General features: G+C 31.6%; 1 protein-coding gene across 1 annotated transcript in view; it reads right to left on the reverse strand.

Annotated features, from left to right (window-relative positions):
- Window positions 1–5102: 5102 nt before the first annotated feature.
- FAM171B (family with sequence similarity 171 member B) overlaps window positions 5103–20403 on the reverse strand; it is a 74424-nt gene continuing 59123 nt past the window's right edge. The window contains exons 4-8 of the mRNA XM_074302912.1: window positions 17554–17712; window positions 13188–13358; window positions 11710–11826; window positions 7457–7580; window positions 5103–7147 (exon numbers count right to left, since the gene is read on the reverse strand). Of these exons, the coding sequence (XP_074159013.1) occupies window positions 5794–7147; window positions 7457–7580; window positions 11710–11826; window positions 13188–13358; window positions 17554–17712 (1925 nt within the window). The 3' untranslated portion in view covers window positions 5103–5793. The remainder of the gene's footprint in view (window positions 7148–7456; window positions 7581–11709; window positions 11827–13187; window positions 13359–17553; window positions 17713–20403) is intronic.

A 20403-nucleotide genomic window follows, 5' to 3' on the forward strand; every position in this document is an offset into this window, starting at 1 on the left:
ATCCACAACTACTGAGAAGTTTTTATGATGAAAAATTCTATCCAGATAAGATCAAAATGGGTCCAAGATTTAGGCATAAAGAACGAAATCACAAATAAATTGGAGGACCAGGAGATGATTTACCTCTCAGACTTGTGGAGGAGGAAGGAGTTTGTGTCCAAGGGAGAACTAGAGACCATTATTGATCACAAAATAGAAAATTTTGATTACACCAAATTAAAACGTTTCTGCACAAACAAAACTAATGCAAACAAGATTAGAAGGGACATAACAAATTGGGAAAACATTTTTACAGTTAAAGATTCTGATAAAGGCCTCATCTCCAAAATATACAGAGAATTGACTTTAATTTATAAGAAATCAATCCATTCTCCAATTGATAAATGGTCAAAATACATGAACAGACAATTTTCAGATGATGAAATTAAAAAACTATTTCCACTCATATGAAAGTGTTCCAAATCACTATTGATCAGAGAAATGCAAATTAAGACAACTCTGAGATATCATTACACACCTGTCAGGTTGGCTAAGATGACAAGAACAAATAATGATGAATGTTGGAGGGGCTGTGGGAAAACTGGGACACTGATGCATTGTTGGTGGAGTTGTGAAAGAATTCAACCATTCTGGAGAGCAATCTGGAATTATGCCCAAAAAGTTATCAAAATGTGCATACCCTTTGACCCAGCAGTGCTACTACTGGGCTTATATCCCAAAGAAATACTAAAAAAGGAAAAGGGATCTGTATGTGCCAAAATGTTTGTGGCAGCCCTTTTCATAATGGCTAGAAACTGGAAAATGAATGGATGTCCATCAATTGGAGAATGATTGGATAAATTATGGTATATGAATGTTATGGAATATATTGTTCTGTAAGAAATGACCAACAGGAGGAATACAGAGAGGCCTGGAGAGACTTACATCAACTGATGCTGAGTGAAACAAGCAGAACTAGGGGTTCATTATACACTTCAACAATGATACTGTATGAGGATGTATTCTGATGGAAGTGGATATCTTCAACATAGAGAAGAGCTAATCCAATTCCAATTGATTAATGATGGACAGAATTAGCTATATCCAGAAAAGGAACACTGGGAAATGAGTGTAAACTGTGAGCATTGTTTTTTTTTTTTTTGTTTGTTTGTTTGTTTTGTTTCTCTTCCCAGATTATTTTTACCTTCCGAATACAATCCTTCCTTTGCAACAACAACAACAACAAAATTCGGTTCTGCACATATATATTGTACCTAGGATATACTATAAGATATTTAATATGTATGGGAATGCCATCTAGGGGAGGGAGTGGAGGGAAGGAGAGGGAAAAACTTGGAACAGAATGGAGTACAAGAGATAATGTTGTAAAAAAATTTACCTATACATATGTACTGTCATAGAAAATGTTATAATTATAAAAATTAATAAAAAAAAAAAGGAAAATCCTATCCATACCTTGAAAAGGAACTGATTGTGTCTGATTGAAGCATTGTTTTTTTCTTTCTCTCTCTCTTTTTAACTTAATTTGTGTTGAGGATTTTTATTTTCATTAGAATGGGAGATCTATATTTTCTTTCACATCTTGACTTTTATGGAAATACTTAACTACATGTGTGATTTCTTAATTGTAGGTGGGGATAAGGGTGAGAACTTAAAACTCAAAAATTTTACTTTTTTTGGTTTTGAATGTAATTGGGGAAAAAATTAAGTAAAAAAATTTTAAAAATACTTGCCAAGTAGAACTTTGGTGACTTGTTGGACTGAAAGTTATAGTTTACAATGATTCTTGAGTTAATGTGTATATAAGCATATACTTAGTCAATATAATCATTTGGTCCTTGGTCTGAAGAAGTTCAGAAAATAGAGTCAACTTTCATCATTTCTCTTTTGACCCTTTTTAGCAATGATATTTCATCTAATATGCTACCAGTCTTTAATTTTGATATATTCCTGGTGAATGAATCTACTTTTCCAATCCCTATAATCTAAAAGCAATGATCAAGTTATAAAATGTAAATTTTGAGGAAGAAAAAATGTAGAGGAACCAAATTTATTTAATAAGTAAAGGATAACAAGTATGCAAAAGTACAAAGTATATTTTACTTTTTAGGGAATGGTGAAAACAGGATATGTCAGAAATAATGGTAGTAACATCTTATCCAAATTAGGTATGAACTGTTACATGATGCTATAGTAGGTATTTGTAATGAAGAGGGTGGAAATTCCCTTCATTTATTATGAGGTAATATAAAAGAAAATGATTCATTAATAATTTTTCATGTTATTTTATTGTCTTTAATGAACTGCTTGACATTTTACAAATCTTCAATTATCATTTTACTATCAATACAATATTATTTATAATAAATACACTGAAATGTGAAAAGACACCTCTGATAAAAATACAAAAGATAGAAACACTTAGAAAGTAGGATTCATAACATCAATACTAGGTCTGAAATGGAAGGACAGTGAAACCTTTTTTATAACATGGGTGTGGTTGAACAGAGAGAACTGTAAACCAAACCATGCCATATCAGGCTTTTACTATATGATACAATTATGATTTAGGGGACATTATTTGACCTATCATCTGTCCCAATCTTTGTAATAATGAGCCATATTGTAAGAGGGTTCCATCACACACAATGTTTTGAAAATGATTGCCAAAGCAAGGAACTGTTTTTTGTTTGTTTTGTGTTTTTTTTTCTGAGATTTTGGTAAGTGTCATGCTTTATTGTGCATTAAAAAGGGCTTGATCCCCCATTCAACTTCAAAAATGTTGTAAAAATATATTTTATAAAGGCTCAAGATCATAATATGTATCAGAACAATACATATTACTGTGCTTATTAAGTAGATCCATCAGTTAATTGAGGGATAGTTTATTTGTTAAAGATATATCTGAAGTATATACAAATGTTCAGGAAATGTTAATAGTATGTGACCAAAATTAATAAATCCCTGGAAAATTTCCATTTAAAATATTGAGAAAGTTATAAGTATCATATGTGAGATTGACTTTTTGTCATTTGAAGTAAGAAAGGGTAGATGGCTTTAGGCTTGTCTTTTTTTTTTATTTTATTTTGTTTTTTAACAGGAAAGTATGGATTGCTCTCAAATGAAAAATTATAATGTCTTTATCATTAAAATGAATATATCACCAAGATTTTTAGCAAAAATAAGCTTCCAAAATTTAAATTTAGAACAAAATGGACAGAGTACCTAAAAAAAAAAAGAAAATGCATTTCTAAAATAGATAGGCTTTCAAGAAAGGGCCTTGACTTTTTTATCCTCGTTGCCCTTAAAATAAATGAACGATCTGAATGATAGTCTGCCTGGTGTGTCCTTTCCAAAAACTCAGGTCCTGACTTATGTTCATCCAGATAACCTTATGTTGTTGATACTTTGAGTCAACCTGTTACTAAAATGGAAAATTAGATTTTTTTTGTCTACAAAAGGGAAAAATAATTCTGCTCAAACGATTGAATAGATGCAATTTTATGTATAATTTTAAACTTCATTCCGGTATGAATAATCTGTCAGAATTTATTAGATCAGAAAAAATAAGCACAGAGAATATAAGAAAGGGGAGTTAAATATTACCTACATGGAAAATTCACTGTTCCAACATGAAACATTAGATTTTGTCTTTTTTTAAAATTAGCTTTAAAAAAAAGAAAGAAAATTTCCAGTTGAGTGATGATATTTTGGCTAAGAGAAAAAACAAATGCATTTTTAAGATTTTGTTGTGTTCTTCTGATAAAATGTTATCTATTAAAGGCACTTCAGCATTGTATTAACTCCTTGTCCTTTTTTCATGCCATAATTATTTAAGCTACCTGAATGCATCTTCCAAATGAGTGACACATGATGAACATTCACTAATTGCAGATGTTAGTCTACTCTAAAACTTAAGTTTAAGGATTATCCAAGGCAATTAACTCTTGAACTGGTTGAAACAATATCTATGATAAAAACCAATTTCACATGTCTTCCAAGAGCTTTGTTATTCAGGAAAATACATCAAAATAAAATTGTCATCAGAAAGTTGGTCAAAAATAAAGATAAATCTGGAAATGTATCATCCTGAGACAAGCGCTAATGTTACCCATTTCATTTAGGTCTGTAAGTTTAATAAAGGTCCTTATCCATTCTGCCATATTTTTATTTTGTTGGATTGTCCAGTCCATTCATATTTAAAATTATAAGCATACTTTTATTACCCTTCATTGGTTTCCTTAGCATTCCTTTTATTATTATTGTTTTGTCACAGAGTCAATGCTGGGTTGCTTCTCTATTTGCTCTAATGTTAACTGACATGATTTAGAACCAAGTCAATGAAACTTGATTTTTTTTGTTATCTTAGAGAAAAGGGGATTGCAGATATTTTATTATCTCAGGAAATTTTAAAAAAAGATAAGTTTATGGTACTTAACATGGATCATCTAGTGTTATGATGGCTGAAAACTGAATTAAAAGATAGCTTGGGCTAGCTATGAAACAGTTGTTCTATCATGCCATAGCACAAATCCTTCAAATAATGAAAGGCATTTTGATATGGTACTTCTAAAATGGTGATATCATTTCAAAAATATTTTGGACTTTTGATGATTCAGGATGAAAATTCCTCCACTATTGTGAAATTTTAAAGCACATTTGATGAATATTAACTAAAGGTTTTGAATAGATAACTAATATGTTAAGGATATTTCAGAGTATATGGAAAACCACATCATTTTTCTGCTAGCCAAGACACATATCCCACTCTGAGAAAATTAGTTTTTCCACAGTATTTTAAAAGATTATTTTCTTCTTTTAAATAAAATTTTAAGTTAAATTTCTTGTGTTCATGAAAAGCTTTTCATTGATTGAGACTATAACCTGACTATCTCATGATGGCTGAGTTTGAAGGAGCTTAAATAATACATTCTTTCAAAAACTGATTTTTATCATTGAGGAAATAAACATAGTAAAAGAAAATTCAATTTGAAATTGCTTGGAAAGAAACTCAATTTGGAAAAGAAATTCCATTTGAAACTGCTTGGGGGAAAGAAAACTCCTTGACATTTACCTCAATTCACTAATCAAGAGAAAAAGAAAAAGAATAATCATAACTTTTATTTTCAATTATCAAAATACAGGATATTTCCCGCAAATTCTGCCAAGTTATCACTGATCCAATTTAGGTGAGTTAGGGGTGGGATTACTTTGAGGAATGATACATTATACATAGTGTTAATCACACTAAAGAAAATCATGTTTCACTTTTAAACTCTAGAATAATATCAGTCCAAAATATCTATCATTATATTTCAAAGTATAAGAGAGAACAGGTGATAGGACTGTGGGCATTTTACAAGAAAGTAATGATTGCAGAAGGAAATATTTTTAAATGTTATGGATGGTAATTCCAGGCAAAGGTAACATTTTGGGAATCACTTGAGGAGCACACATTTGTCAGTCTCTGCAGAATGCCTGCAATACAAATACATTGAGGCTATTTTGTAATTTGAACTTCCTCAAACTCATTACTAACAAAAGAAAACAATCAGAAAGTAAAAGAGATTGGCAAGAAAGCTTTCCTCAGTGCTTTTTTTTCTGAGTAGGAAATTAATATTGTACATTTTACATCTGTTACTCCTTTGAAGTCATAGCTTCAGTTCTTACCTTGAACTATATCTGTTACTAAGAAATAGCTCAGCCTCATTTGCTCTTTACAGAATTCATATTCCATTTAACAAGAGTTAAGACAGCTCTGTAGCTATTAGGTAAAGTGATCATCTTAATGGGTTAATTTATGGAAATGAGTGGTCTTTCCTCTCTCTTCTTCCAGATATTAGTTTTACTATCTTTTTTTGCCAATGGGGTTCTGCCTCTTTTTTTAGTAGGGGACATACTGGCTTCCAAATCGTCAGCTATGTTTTTTCTTCTTGGTGACTCTTCCATAGGCTGCTCCATAATTGTCCCACTCCCCCCATCTAGAATGTGCCTTAAAGCTGGATCCTCAGGAGAGCAAACAGTGGTTCCACTTTCACTGCTGCTGAGATCTAAATCTTCTAAATAAAGAATCTTAGGTTGATGCATGCTTTTGATGAATGTTTTCTCCCTCTCAAGTTTTCTATTGGAGTGATGCTCATTCATGTCCACTCCGGAGTCTAGACTGGTGTCATTACTTTGGGTTCTTCTCCCCTTTTTCAGATCTATAAAGGAATGCCTCACTTGAGCAATTGGCTTTCCATCCAGAGAAACAAACCAGGCTCTGGGATGTGGTGAGGGCTTTCCTTTGGACAATTCTAATAGTGTCTGTTCTGAAATGCCTTGAAGTTCTGATGAAAATGGAGTCATAACAACAGCTTCATTCAATGTCCCTGGAACAGAGACTGATTCTAATAAACTATTAGAATATCTACTCCAGTCTGAAGTTTGGGAAGGTAAGCTTTGTTGAACTTCAGGTGTAACTTTTTCCTCTCTTGTGGCAGGGGGCTGTAAATGAGAATGTATTGGCATTTTGGGTAATGTCTGGGTATAGTTTTCTCGGTTTACTGGCTCCATCAGTTGGCCATAGACTACCTGTCCCTTTCTTGGCAAAGTAGCTGACTTAGCAGAATGTATCTGTTCTGGAGAATGAAAAAGGTCAGATGTTTGAAGGATAGCTATTGGCTGGCTGTAGATATGCATCAATTGTTCAGGTATATGAGAAAGCCCATATATTTCTTCATTTACTGAAATATACCTGCTTTGTTCTTGAATATCACCTGTAGATGGAGAGACATTGCTATTATTGTGTTTTGGTTGTACTATCTGTCTGGATGCAGCATTGTGCTCTAAAGACTGACTTGAGTTTCTTGAATGACTTTTCTTATTGGCTGCCAAAAATGAAACTTCTTCATTGTAGATTTTAAAACTGTCTTGAGTTTTCATTGTAGAGACTCTGTCTTCAAGTTCTAACTTTGTAGAATCCATTTTGCGAGGACTGTATGGAGAATTCTTAGAGTGGTACAACTGTAACCTGTCCTCAGCTTTTAATGAACTCTTCACTGAACTTACATGGTTTATGTGACTTGTTGATGTGGTCTGGTCTTTCTTAAGAACCTCAAGTCTAGTGGCATTTCTTTCCCTTTTATGTGATCCACCACATTTATCCCTATTTGGAAAGAAAACACAAATAATTGTTTAGAAGTAATCAAGTAAAAAAAATCTGCTATTTAAAAAGAATCTTCAAAATGAGATATTTAGAAAATGAGTCATATTTGAATTATATAAATTTTATATTTTTAAAAATCATATATTAAAAAAGCAATGTCTTCATTATGCTTCTATTTTGCCAAAGGTCCACATTTACTGACATACTAAACATGTTGAAAGTAAAACAGGTAGTTCAAAAAGAATTATTGAAAACAATGTATTTCTGGGTATTTATTAATGCTCTCACATTAATCTATTTTATTCTTACCTGCAATAACAAAGAAGAACAGCAAAAAAGCCAATTAGAATGACGACTGTACCTCCCAATATGGCTGTCAGAAATACAGTGTGGTAGGCAGTGATATCCTTGGAGACTTCACTTACAAATGAACCTAAAATATTTAACACAAATATACACATGTAAAAATAATTTTAACAAAATATAACTCATCCAGTGCCAAGTTCTTCTCAATTAGACCATCTCCTATAACCTTAAACACTCCCTATATAAAGTTTCTCATCTAACTTTCTGTTTAATCTTTTACCATCTTCATTTCTTCACAACTGTTAAGGAATCTAAAATTATATTTTAAAGCAGCAGTTACCAAAACCATGTGGTATTGACTAAGAAATAGACTAGTTGATCAGGGGAATACATTAGGTCCAAAGGACAAAATAATCAATAACTCTAATAATCTAGTGTTTGACAAAGCCAAGGACCCCAGCCTTTGGGATAAGAACTCAATGTTTGACAAAAATTGCTGGGAAAATTGGAAATTAATATGGCAGAAACTAGGCATTGACCCACACTTAACACCATACACCAAGGTCAGGTCAAAATGGGTTCATGACCTAGGCATAAAAAATGAGATTATAAATAAATTAGAGGAACATAGGATAGTTTACTTCTCAGACCTGTGGAAGAGGAATGAATTTATGTCCAAAGAAGAACTAGAGATCATTATTGATCACAAAGTAGAACACTTTGATTATATCAAATTGAAAAGTTGTTGTACAAACAAAACTAATGCAGATAAGATTAGAAGGTTAACAATAAACTGTGAAAACATTTTTACAGTCAAAGGTTCTGATAAAGGCCTCATTTCTAAAATATATAGAGAATTGACTCTAATTAATAAGAAATCAAGCCAATCTCCAATTGATAAATGGTTAAGGATATGAACAGACAATTATCAGATGAAGAAATTGAAACTATTTCTAGTCATATGAAAAGATGCTCCAAGTCATTATTAATCAGAGAAATGCAAATTAAGACAACTCTGAGACACCACTACACACCTGTCAGATTGTCTAGATAATGCAGAATATTGGAGGGGATGTGGGAAAACAGGGACACTGATTGTTGGTGGAATTGTGAATACATCCAGCTATTCTGGAGAGCAATTTGGAACTATGCTCAAAAAGTTATCAAACTGTGCATACCTTTTGACCCAGCAGTGTTACTACTGGGCTTATATCCCAAAGATATCTTAAAGAAGGGAAAGGGACCTGTATTGTTTGTGGCAGCCCTCTTTGTGGTGGCCAGAAACTGGAAACTATGTGGATGCCCATCAATTGGAGAATGTCTAAATAAATTGTGGTATATGAATATTATGGAATATTATTGTTCTGTAAGAAATGACCAACAGGATGGTTTCAGAAAGGCCTGAAGAGACTTACATGAACTGATGCTGAGTGAAATGAGTAGGACTAGGAGATCGTTGTATACTTCAACAACAATATTATATGATGATCAATTCTGATGGATGTGACCATTTTCAACAATGAGATGAACCAAATCAGTTCCAATAGAGCAGTAATGAAGTGAACCACTTACACCCAGGGAAAGAACTCTAGGAGATGACTATGTATCACTACATGGAATTCCCAATCCCTCTGTTTTTGTCTGCCTGCATTTTGGATTTCCTTCACAGGCTAATTGTACACTATTTCAAAGTCTGATTATTTTTGTACAGCAAAACAACTGTTTGGACATATATACATATATTGTATTTAATTTATACTTTAACATATTCAACATGTATTAGTCAACCTGCCATCTGGGGAGGGAGGAGGGGAAAAATTAGAACAAAAGGTTTGGCAATTGTCAATGTTGTAAAATTACCCATGCATATATCTGGTAAATAAAAACTATTAAAATTTTTAAAAAGAAAGGATAGAAGTGAGCATGTAGAAAAATGAAAATACATTTTATATTTACACCAGTCACGTCCAATTCTCAGGAAGGAGAAAAATGCTCTATCTTCATTCAGTACTTAATAAATTTATTTATTTCTTAAATTTACAGTTTTCCTTAAAAAAAGACTACTTACTCTTGATACTATTTTAATCTGTTTATTATGTTTAACACTTATTTAAGTTTCAATTTTGGTAAAAGACAGATTTTAAGGCAACTGGCTTTTAAACCATTGGCTCAGATATAACTAACATGATGCTGAATGTATGAGCATTTCTATCAATACTGGAATTATTTTTATCAATTCATTTATTAGTTTGAGTGTTAATAGTACATTCACTGCAATATATATTGTTAGAACTAGTCAGAACCTTAAATATCACTTAGTTAAAACCCCTCCTTTCACAAAGAAAGAAAAGGCCATGAAAACACTGGTAGATTTCCCAAGGTTATTCACCTGTTTAGTAGCTTAGCCAAGGACATAATTCAGTTTTCCTTACTCTTCAAAGTCCCTTTCACTAGGTTGTGCTAAATGTGGAAGGAAAGTAAAATAAAATAGTGGGGGAAAGCCTCATTTTGAGAGTTAGCATTCACATTTAGGTTCTGACACCTACCAGCTGTTTGGCATTGAGCAAATCAGGTCACCCCTCTAAGCCTCTAGATCGGATAACTATAAAATTAAGGATTTGGACTCAATGATTTCGAAAGTCTCTTACAAGTCTCAATCGTAGGGAGATGGGTTAAATATCCTCTTTAATATGTAGTATGTGCATTTGATAAATGTTTATTGAACTGCTGAACAGAAATTTCTTTTCAAGTGACAAGCAAGTCAATATGAATTGCTTATATGTTTTTGCTTCTATGAATACTTTCATTTCCCTCAAAATCATCTCATAGGGGATAAGCTGAAAACTACATTTAAAAGTGAATCCTAAAATAGGACTTTCACCTACTTCAGAATACTATATCTTCCATAATTTATAACCTCATCTTTTTTTAAGTTGATATTTAAAATCTGTTTTTAGTTAGTGTCATATTTGCCTACAAACCTTGACTATTCCTCATGGTATTTGAATTAAAAATTAAATGTCTTGAGTCTAAAATAGTAATACTATCAAATGAAATATTAATTGCTCTTTGAATCAGTATTTCATTACATTAACAAATCAGGATTTGTGTATGGTCAGACAGCTGGGAAGACTCCATGTTATTTTGCATAAATAAATACCAAAGACAATCACCTCCTGGGTTTGTATCAAATAGCTTTTTTTAAATGCTGACTTCAAATGATGAAAAGAAAAATTATCTCTTTTGATCATATTAGATTAATGGACAAATATCAACAACTGGACTGATAACTGTTGGCCTCACAAAATAATGTTTTTATTTTCTTTTGTTTTTTAGAAGAAATCAAATCTCATTTGTAATAAACTGAATATTTTATCTTGGTGTTTTTTCTGACCTATTCTTTTTATTGGAAATAATGTCAATATACAGTAAGGGGAAAAATAAAACAGAATTTTTATTTAAAAAATTTATTGAAGACCCAGGAAAAGCCCTCTACTAACATATTATAAAATAATTATCTGGTGTAATACTTTAGAGATAAATTTTAAATCTTGGTTCTTTTTCTAACCTTAGCAACTTTTAAATTTATTGCACTCCTTTTCAATACACAAGCAAGTCTGAATGTGAGAAGGAATTTTTTTTTACTTTAAAACTCATAATTAAGTGAAATCTTCTTAAGACAGATGTTACAAAAGACTGATCCAAAGTAGAAAAAGCTGCCTTAGATTCAAGTGCCCCATTACTAGAGTCTTTCAAGCAGGTATTGCATCATTATTATTATTATTATTTATTACTATGAGATTCTTCAAAATAAGATATTTAGAAAATATTGAGTCATATTTGGAATATAACTATTTTATATTCTTCATTTATAGTCTTCATTTTGTTTCTATTTTGCCAAAGGTTCACATTTGCTGACTATCAAAAATGTTGAAAGTAAAATGAGCAATTTAAAAAGAATTATTCAAAATAACGTTGTGGTCAGGCAGCTAGTTAATAAATAGTCAACCCAAAGACAGAACTCAGGTCTGCTTCCAATTCAATGTCCTTTCTTCTAAACCCCAATGATTTTTTTAAAATGTGTAACTACACTGAGTATATTAAGTCAGACTATGTTCAAACTAAGATAATATTTGTTTCATCTGGCTTCAAACAACTAATTTTTAGATTGCCTCATTCACTACCAAGGAACAACCAACATAAGTATAAAAATGATTTGTTAGCACTGAATTTCTCTTTGCTTTTTAAAATATTACCTCTGCTTCCAGGAAGTGGTGCTGCAATCCAGTAGCCTAAATGTGGAGCCATATAAGTCCATACTAAATGGTCATTAAATTTTTTGACCATTCCCAAGCCACGATTTGCCCAAGCACCTGGAAAAAAACAAACAAACAAATAACTATAGTTAGGTAGGAGCCTGATACAGAGCCTTTTACTTTTAAAGTATCTTTCTAAATATAATATTTACCCATATTTTAGAGTTGGTAGAATAAATATCTGAGATTAAATGTCATTTCAATATATCAAAATATGTTTTCAAAGAGTATTCTAAAAAATTCTAACTACACAACATGAATTTGGGAGGATTACTTCTAATTTGAAGCATTTACCCTTGGATTGATGAGAGAATGAGGCTTTGGGGAAAAGCCTCAATGACTTTTAGCTATGCCCAAGAAGAATCCTAATCAATATCCAAATAGAATTTAAATGAGACCTATTTAGATATCAGAAAGTTATAGAATTAATGTAGTTCAATGCTCTCATTTTACAAAAGATAAAACTCAGAAACAGAGGGGTTAAGTGACTTGCTCAAGGAGTTATAGGACATGAAAGCATCTGAGACTGACATTGAACTCAGGTATTTCTGGCTCCAGTTTCTATGTTCATACACAAATGTTGCTTAATCGTTTATGTCTGATTGTGGTTAACATCTGTGTTTTTTGAAGATCTCAATAAACAGTCCCTTGATGTCTTATGGGTGATGATTTGCTCCCTTAATATGTTATGTGTGTGTGTATTTATATCTATATATACATATGTATGTATATTATATATATATATGTACATTATACATATATAAAACACTGTAAATATTTGTTTAAAGAGCCTAAATTTACTATTTTGTTTCATTCTAGTAATAAAATACATATCTTTCTAAGGCTATTGGTATCCAGTAGGGTTTTGCTGTATTAAAGGGGAGAGACAGAGACAGAGAGGTATATAGATATATATATGCATATTTTTCTCCATAAACATCAGTGATAGGAGACTGAGATTTAGTAAAATTTTTTGGGGGGGAGACAGATGTTGGAAACAAAATTTTTCTTAAATGTCATATTATGTATTGACAACATTTAACAAAAATGAATGCTCAATAAATAGCTATTTTTGTAAAATTAACAATTTGCTAACGATTTACAAAGCTATGCAAAATATACAAACAAAAATTTCATATTTTTATATACTGAATTTTTATACACTGAAATATTTATATATTTATATGCTGAAATACTTATATAATATATTCATAATATAATATAAATAAACTATTTTATATATTGAAATATGTATATATTTTATATATTGAAGTATTTTATTTTATATACTGAATACTATATTTTATATACTGAAAAAATGTATATTATTATTGAAATGTTACGCTATAAGCTATAACCTAATCTGTTTTAAAAGATATTCAGTGCTTCATATTCCTTAACCTGTAGAGTCCACTTACCCGTTTTCATATCAAATGTCCAAGCAGGTAGAGCATCCCCTGACTTTGCAGTGGTTGGGTCCAGGAGGGGGAGAGTAATTTGAATGGAGCCATCCACATTTAGTTCTTTTCCACCAGAATATATATTCACACATATTGCGGCAAGAGGAGTCAATTCAATACTTTTAAAACCTAAAAATAGAAGACTTTTTTTCTTACTTAGAGTATCAAACATTTAAGATAAAAGCAATATAGAAAAGCAAAGCAAAGAACCAAAATATCAAATCCTTCTAATTTCTCAAAAGCTTTGTTTTTATCCCCAATAAGTTCATACAAATCCAACTTTTATCCTTGCATTACAGGGAGAAGTTTGCATAATATTTGATGATTTGAAATTAAAATATTAAATTGCTAAATGCAGTAATTTTAAAAAATGGGTTATATTTGAAATCTGATGAACCTCTCCTGATAGACTGCATCTTTTATTTTACTACTGATAGAACTGATATTATTATGTACTAAGATTTTAAATTTGAAAAAGGGATTAATAGAACATTTGCCAATATACCAATATAATTTGCCAATATACTAATTCAACTGTGTCAGAGATTTTTCCATATTTTATTATAATGAGACCTCTTTAAAACTTTGGGAGCTACCTATTAGTTCTACACAGTAAGCAGAAAATGAGTTTTCCCTCATTATTTTCCTTTGATCACTCAAACTGTCAAACAGAATAACACCATACATGTCAAATGTTAAAAATAAATTATGTGATATGATTCTTGAAAAAGAGAAAGTTTTCAAGTACCTGCACAATTAGAGATGTTTACTCAGAAGCCCCTTATTCCAAAAACTCATTTATATTAAACAAAAATTAACTTCAATTTTCTCACAGTCAGGACTCTTGATCTTAAACAGTAAAAATCATAGAAAACATATACAAAAAATTATTTATAGTTTTTCAATATAAAATAATGCATTTCCATTTTAGCCCAAATCTTACCTCTTTGGCTCAAAAAGGGAACCAAAATAACACTATTTAGATCATGAAGTTTTGAATGTTTTATAACACTCACAATCATTTATAACAAAAATACCAATCACTATTCAGAAAAATAATTAATAAAGTAATGAACTAAATTTGCATTTTAAAATGATAAATTAAAACAAATATAAATTGGTATATAGCCTACTGGAATTATACATTTTAGTATTTGATGAAGTTGGGTGTCTGGCTCTAGGATTTTCTTTTTTTTTTTTCTTTCTTGGCTACAACTAGAAGTAGTTTCGTGCTTTCACTGAAGCATAGTCTAGGGAGATTGCCTTACCACAACTCTCAGATTATATGAACCTAAAGAAGAGGCATAGAGAAATATAGGAGGGGAAATAAGAGACATAACTAGTAGGTATACAAAGTGGAAATAAGTGAAAAGAAATAAAGCTGCATATCTGGTAATATGACTGGTATCTTCACCTCTTTCAGATACTGTATATACCAATTTCTTAATTTCCTAAAGACTATTATCTCCAACACTAATTTCTTCATTTCACTAATTTACTTGGTCTATACATATATTTTAACTATCTTTATTCTTTAGTGCCATTGTTAGTGACATATTTGAGCTTAAGTTTGATGGAATATTATCCTTGGTAATAAAAAGTTTGTTATTTTAGCCTTTACTAAGCTTTTCCATTTTTCTTCTGTTGGTTATTCTTGATCACTTTTTTTGCCTTCAATGTCTTTGAGATGATTCTGCTTAGTTGAATCCTATACAAACAAACTTACTTGCTTTTATTTGCTTTATAAGATGATACTTTTCATAATTATTTATTTTCATTTATAAGATTTTAAGCTTATGTTGTAAACCATTGTTTCCTTTAATTGAAATCTCTCTGCATGCAAGAGAATCAAGTATTTGATTTATTTTAGTTAGGAGAAATGTTTACTGTAACTTACTTTAAAATATTTCAATCCATTAATCTCAAGTATATATAAATGAAACATTTTAACTGCCTTATGAGATTTGAATGATGTTATTTCTAAAGATCCAGTCTCAACAATGCTATTTACCCCACCAAAATAGGCTGCAACTCCTTTCTGTCTTTTCATCCTATGCAATTCCTGATCATGTACTTACATAAAATTTTACCAAAAGGTTGAAGGCCTTCATGAAAGTATTTTTGTATGTGTGTGTGTGTGTGTGTGTGTGTGTGTGTGTGTGTGTGTGTGTGTGTGTGTGTAATGCAAATTTACATAAAGTAAGAACTATCTACTCCTTTAAGATAGAAGCTGCAAACTCTTGTATGGATCCTGATTATGGCTCCAAAATATTAGAATTGCTTCTGAATGCTTGTAATATTTTCTCTTTGATTTAGGAACTCTGGAATTTGGACACAATATTCCTAGAAGTTTTCATTTGGGAATCCCTTTAGGAGATGACCATTGGATTCCTTCAATATTTATTTTACCTTCTGAATGTAAGATATCAGGAATATTTTCTTTGATAATTTCTTGAAATATAATGTCTCTTTTTTATTATGGCTTTCAGATAGTCCAGGAAGATATTTCATATTTTCTTCTATTTTTTCTCTTTATTGTTTCTTGATGTCTTGTGGAGTCATTTAATGTTTTCATTTATCCAGTTATAATTATTTTTTTTTATTTTTTGCTGAGGCAATTGGGGTTAAGTGACTTGCCCAGGGTAACACAGCCAGGAAGTGTTAAGTGACTGAGGCCAGATTTGAACTTACGTTCTCCTGACTTTAGGGCTGGTGCTCTAACCATTACACCAACTAGCTAATCCCCAATTATAATTTTTAAAGAATTATTTTCTTTATTGAGCTTTTGTATCTATTTTTCCATTTAGTCAATTCTGCTTTTTAAGGAGTTCTTTTCTTCAGTGAATTTTTGGGCCTTTTTTTTTTTTTTAACTATTAGGCCAATTCTGATTTTTATGGTATTATTGTATTCAGTATTCTTTTTCCCTCTTTTACAAACTATTAATTCTCTTCTCACTATTCTCCTGCACCACTCTAATTTCTTTTCAAATTTTTTCCTCTACCAGTCTTTAACATTTTCAGGAACTCTTGTTGGGCTTGAGTTCAATTAGCATTTTTCTTTGAGGCTCTGCTTGTAGTTGTTTCCATAGTGTTATATTCTGAATGTGTAACTTGGTCTTCCCTGCCACTGTAGTAGTTTTCTATGATTAAGTTCTTTGTTTGTTGTTTGCTTATTTATCCTGCCTATTTCTTGATTTTTGAATTCTTGGTTGGACTCTGATTACTGCTCTCCTGATCTGCATTCTGGTCTTTACTAGGAAGATCTTTTGAAACCCTGCAGCCAAAAATACTAATGCTGCTTTTAACTGTGAAATTGAGCAGGTAGCTTACTCTCCTGGACAAGCATTAGTTCTTTGGAACTGAAACCAGGGCCTCTACTCCCTTGTGCCCAAACACAAGTGATTTCTACACACCAAAATTGTAATTCAGAACTGTTTATAGGCAATAAAGTGTCAATTAACTCCAGCTATACCTGGTGCCAGCAAAAGGTAATCTGTACTCTCTAACATCTTGCTGTCTCTGGATTGCAGATGCTGCTGTTGCCTTCTCCAAGGCCTGTGCTGGGATACTGCAACTGCATCTGTTCAAGGTAGACCTCCAACCTAGTGTCATAGACCTCCCCTGCTGACATTCTTAGTTATGTTAGGCTGGAAAATTGTCTCACCTCAACCTTTTGTTGTCTCTCCTACTCAAAATTTGATTTGAGGTATAATTTTAAAGTTGTTTGGAGGGGAATGTTGGGAGAGTTGAGTTGGAATGCTGCTTATACTCTTCCATTTTAGTCTCCTAAGAATGTTTTAATATTTAGGAGTATGATTATTCTACTCATCTGTTATCTCTCATTTGTAGTATAAAACCAACCCATATTCTTTTCCAGTCATGCAAGTTTTCTAATGATTTTATATAGAATTTATTTGGTACAAGTTATAATTGGAAATATGTTACAACTTGCTTATAGCCACTAAACATAGATTCGTATCTAAGTAGTGATGTCTGAGAAGTAAAATATGAGAATGAAAAGGAAAAAAAGATATATTTTCTTTCTTAAGGTACTCTTTGGGCATTAAAAAACACTGGAAATGAAATTCACATTAATTTCAAATGGAATTATAGCAAGTACTATAGGAAACCAATTGTACTTTTAGATAAAAAGGCTGACAGAGACATCTTGATAATACATATGGCATTCAAGAATATATGAATTGCTCAACTTCAAATGTACACCTAACCATATCTCTGCATTTACTTAAAAAGTGTAAGTGACATACTTATGTCCTTATAATAAATTTAATCCAATTACAAGACGAAGAAGAACACTGAATACCTGATTTATTAAGAAGAATTCCTGTTGTGTAAAGAAAGTTGTCTACTTTCAGAAACTGTTGTAGCACTGTAAGATAGCCCGTGACATTATTAATATGATGGTTGCTGGGAAGTTTAATTAAACCCTTTGGAAACTGAACACTTGGTTGAGATTTGGCATCTGGAAAGAAATTTTTAATTTAGCAAACAGTAAAATTAAGAAAACAAACCATTGAGTTAGAAACAAATGTAGAACAATGACATAGATTAGTGTTTGTACTATGAATCACTCTCTTCTCCAAAATTTCTTTTCTTATTTGTAAAATTAGGAAAAGCAATAGCAAATGCCTTCCAAAAGGTGGTATAGAGAAATAATCTTTCCTAATTCCTAATTTAATCCAACTCTATCTATTAATGTTTTCTGTGGTAAATGAAAGTAATTTGTAGTTTGGGAGTAGTTGTTCCAAGTATTAGAATTTCATCAATGTTGAGAACTCACAATGTGAAAATAGACTCTTTCCATATAGATTGTCAGTTGGTCTGTAGCTTACAGTCTTAGAAAATTGCTAGGAAGCACTGAGAAATGAAATGGCTTGTCTATAGTCCCAGAACTAATATATGTTAAAGGCAGTATTTGAATCCAGGTTATTTGACTCCTCAGTTGACTCACTCTCCCCCACTACATATTGCCTCTGTGACTTGTACTTATGACCTATAAATGGTTACTCTTACATTGACTTTTTTTAATCTCAGGTTGCTTCACTCCAGAAGCTTTATTTTTCTTTGGAAGCAATCGGGCATATTGAAGAGAGGGCTGGCCTTGGAATTAGGGAGACCTAATTCTGCCTTTGACACATTAGATATGTGACCATGGCTAAATCACTTAATTTCTCAAGGTCCTAGGTAACTGGCTAAAAATATCCATAACAAGAAAATCACCCATTTGTAGTGGTGAAGGGAAGTCCCCAGATTGTGTTATTGCTTTGATAAAACCATAGGCCCAGATTCAAGCAAACCCCTAAAGCCACAGAATTATATAATTGGGTATTTTTGTGGGTTTAGGGGTTTGTTTGAATGTGTGTATGTATATATGGATGATAGATAGATAGATAGACAGACAGACAGACAGACATTCAGACAGATAGATAGATAGATAGATAGATGATTTTCTAAAACTGTAAATTACAGACAAATTGACAATCTGCTTGGAGGAGTTTTCATTATGAGTTTTCAATAATGATGAAATATCAACTCTTGCCCCAACCATGCCCAAACTGCAAGTTACTTTTATTTATTCTAGAAAGCACTAATATATGCAGTTGGATTGAAGGGAAGTATAAAACAAATTAGAAGATAGCCTAAAGATATTTGTCTACCCAATGTAGCTAATCTAACTAGAAAAAAAATGTGTATTTGTATTGAAGAGTTATATATTTATCATATCTATTTTTTATCTCTGATAAAAACAATAATCATTTTCATACTCAAATAATGATTAAGAAAGCAATTGACTTACCTCACAAAGCAAAAACAAAGAGCTTTAAGAATTCTGCATGGAAAGCTAAGTAATCAGGATAAGTAAGCATACATTTTTTAAAAGAAGATACTCTTCTATTTCTTGATAATGTCTGGCCTACATATCTTATAACAATTTCAAAATTCAATTTAGAAATACTTATTTGGAACTCAGAACAAAGTTTTCACTCGAAACAGTGTAACGCATAGGGTTTAAGTTTTTAAGAAAGTTCATAAAAGACAACTCACAAATAGATGGGCAAATAATTAATATTGCTATAGGACATAAGGACCATTTACCATATTGTTTCTATATGCAAATGCATTCTGATATGTACTATGGGACTTTAGCAACAGCTTCTCTGTGAATATATCACCTCTTTTTCCAACTAAGTTTAGCAGTAGAAGAAAAGACTTTGTCTCCTTGCATAAGCTATAATATGGGCATGGGATCCTGATGACCTATAGTCAGGAAAGAATAAAGAAAGAAAGAAAAGAATTGTAGACATCACTAGCATCAACAATGAAGATGTCCCATACTTTTAGAAAAAATGAAGGAGACTTCCAGCTAGTTCATTACCTAATCGAGAGAATCATTTGAGAATACATGGCATTCCTAAGTAAAATATTTTAAAGACAGCATATGCCTCACTCAGTGGTAGTGGGAGACAATTTGCATAGGAAAAAATATCCAATTTGCTATTTAGAATATGAAAAAACTTATGAAAAAATATCTAAAAGCTTCTAACTTTTATGCTGAATTCTACTGTGTGGCTAACTTGCATATTTAAGTTATTCCTCTCCTTTTTTTTCATAAAAATGAACATTTTATTTTAATAGTATATTATTTTCCCAATTATATGAAAAAATGGTTTTCAACTTTCATTTTTGTAAGATTTTGAATTCCAAATTTTCTTCTCTCTCCTCCTATCCCTAAAACTGCAAGTAATCTGATATAGGGAATATATGTGCATTCATTTTCAACATATCTCTATGAGACATGTGGGGGAAAAAAATCAGAATAAAAAGGGGAAAAAAAAGAAAGAAAAAATGAAAGAAAAAAAAGAGTGAAAATAGTATGCTTCAATCTGCATTTTCTCCATAGTTCTCTCTCTGGATGAGGATGGTATTTTCCATCCAAAGTTTACTGAAAATTGCCTGAGATCACTGAATTGCTGAGAAGAGCTAATTCTATCAAAGCTGATCATCACCCTCTCTTGCTGTTGCTGTGTACATTTTTCTGGTTCTGCTCACTTCACTCAACATCAGTTCATGTAAGTTTTTTCCAGGCTTTTATGAAATCATCCTGTTCATCATTACTTATAGAATAATAGTACTCTATCACATTCATATACCA

Source organism: Sminthopsis crassicaudata, chromosome 3, assembly GCF_048593235.1.
Source record: "Sminthopsis crassicaudata isolate SCR6 chromosome 3, ASM4859323v1, whole genome shotgun sequence".
NCBI lineage: Eukaryota > Metazoa > Chordata > Mammalia > Dasyuromorphia > Dasyuridae > Sminthopsis > Sminthopsis crassicaudata.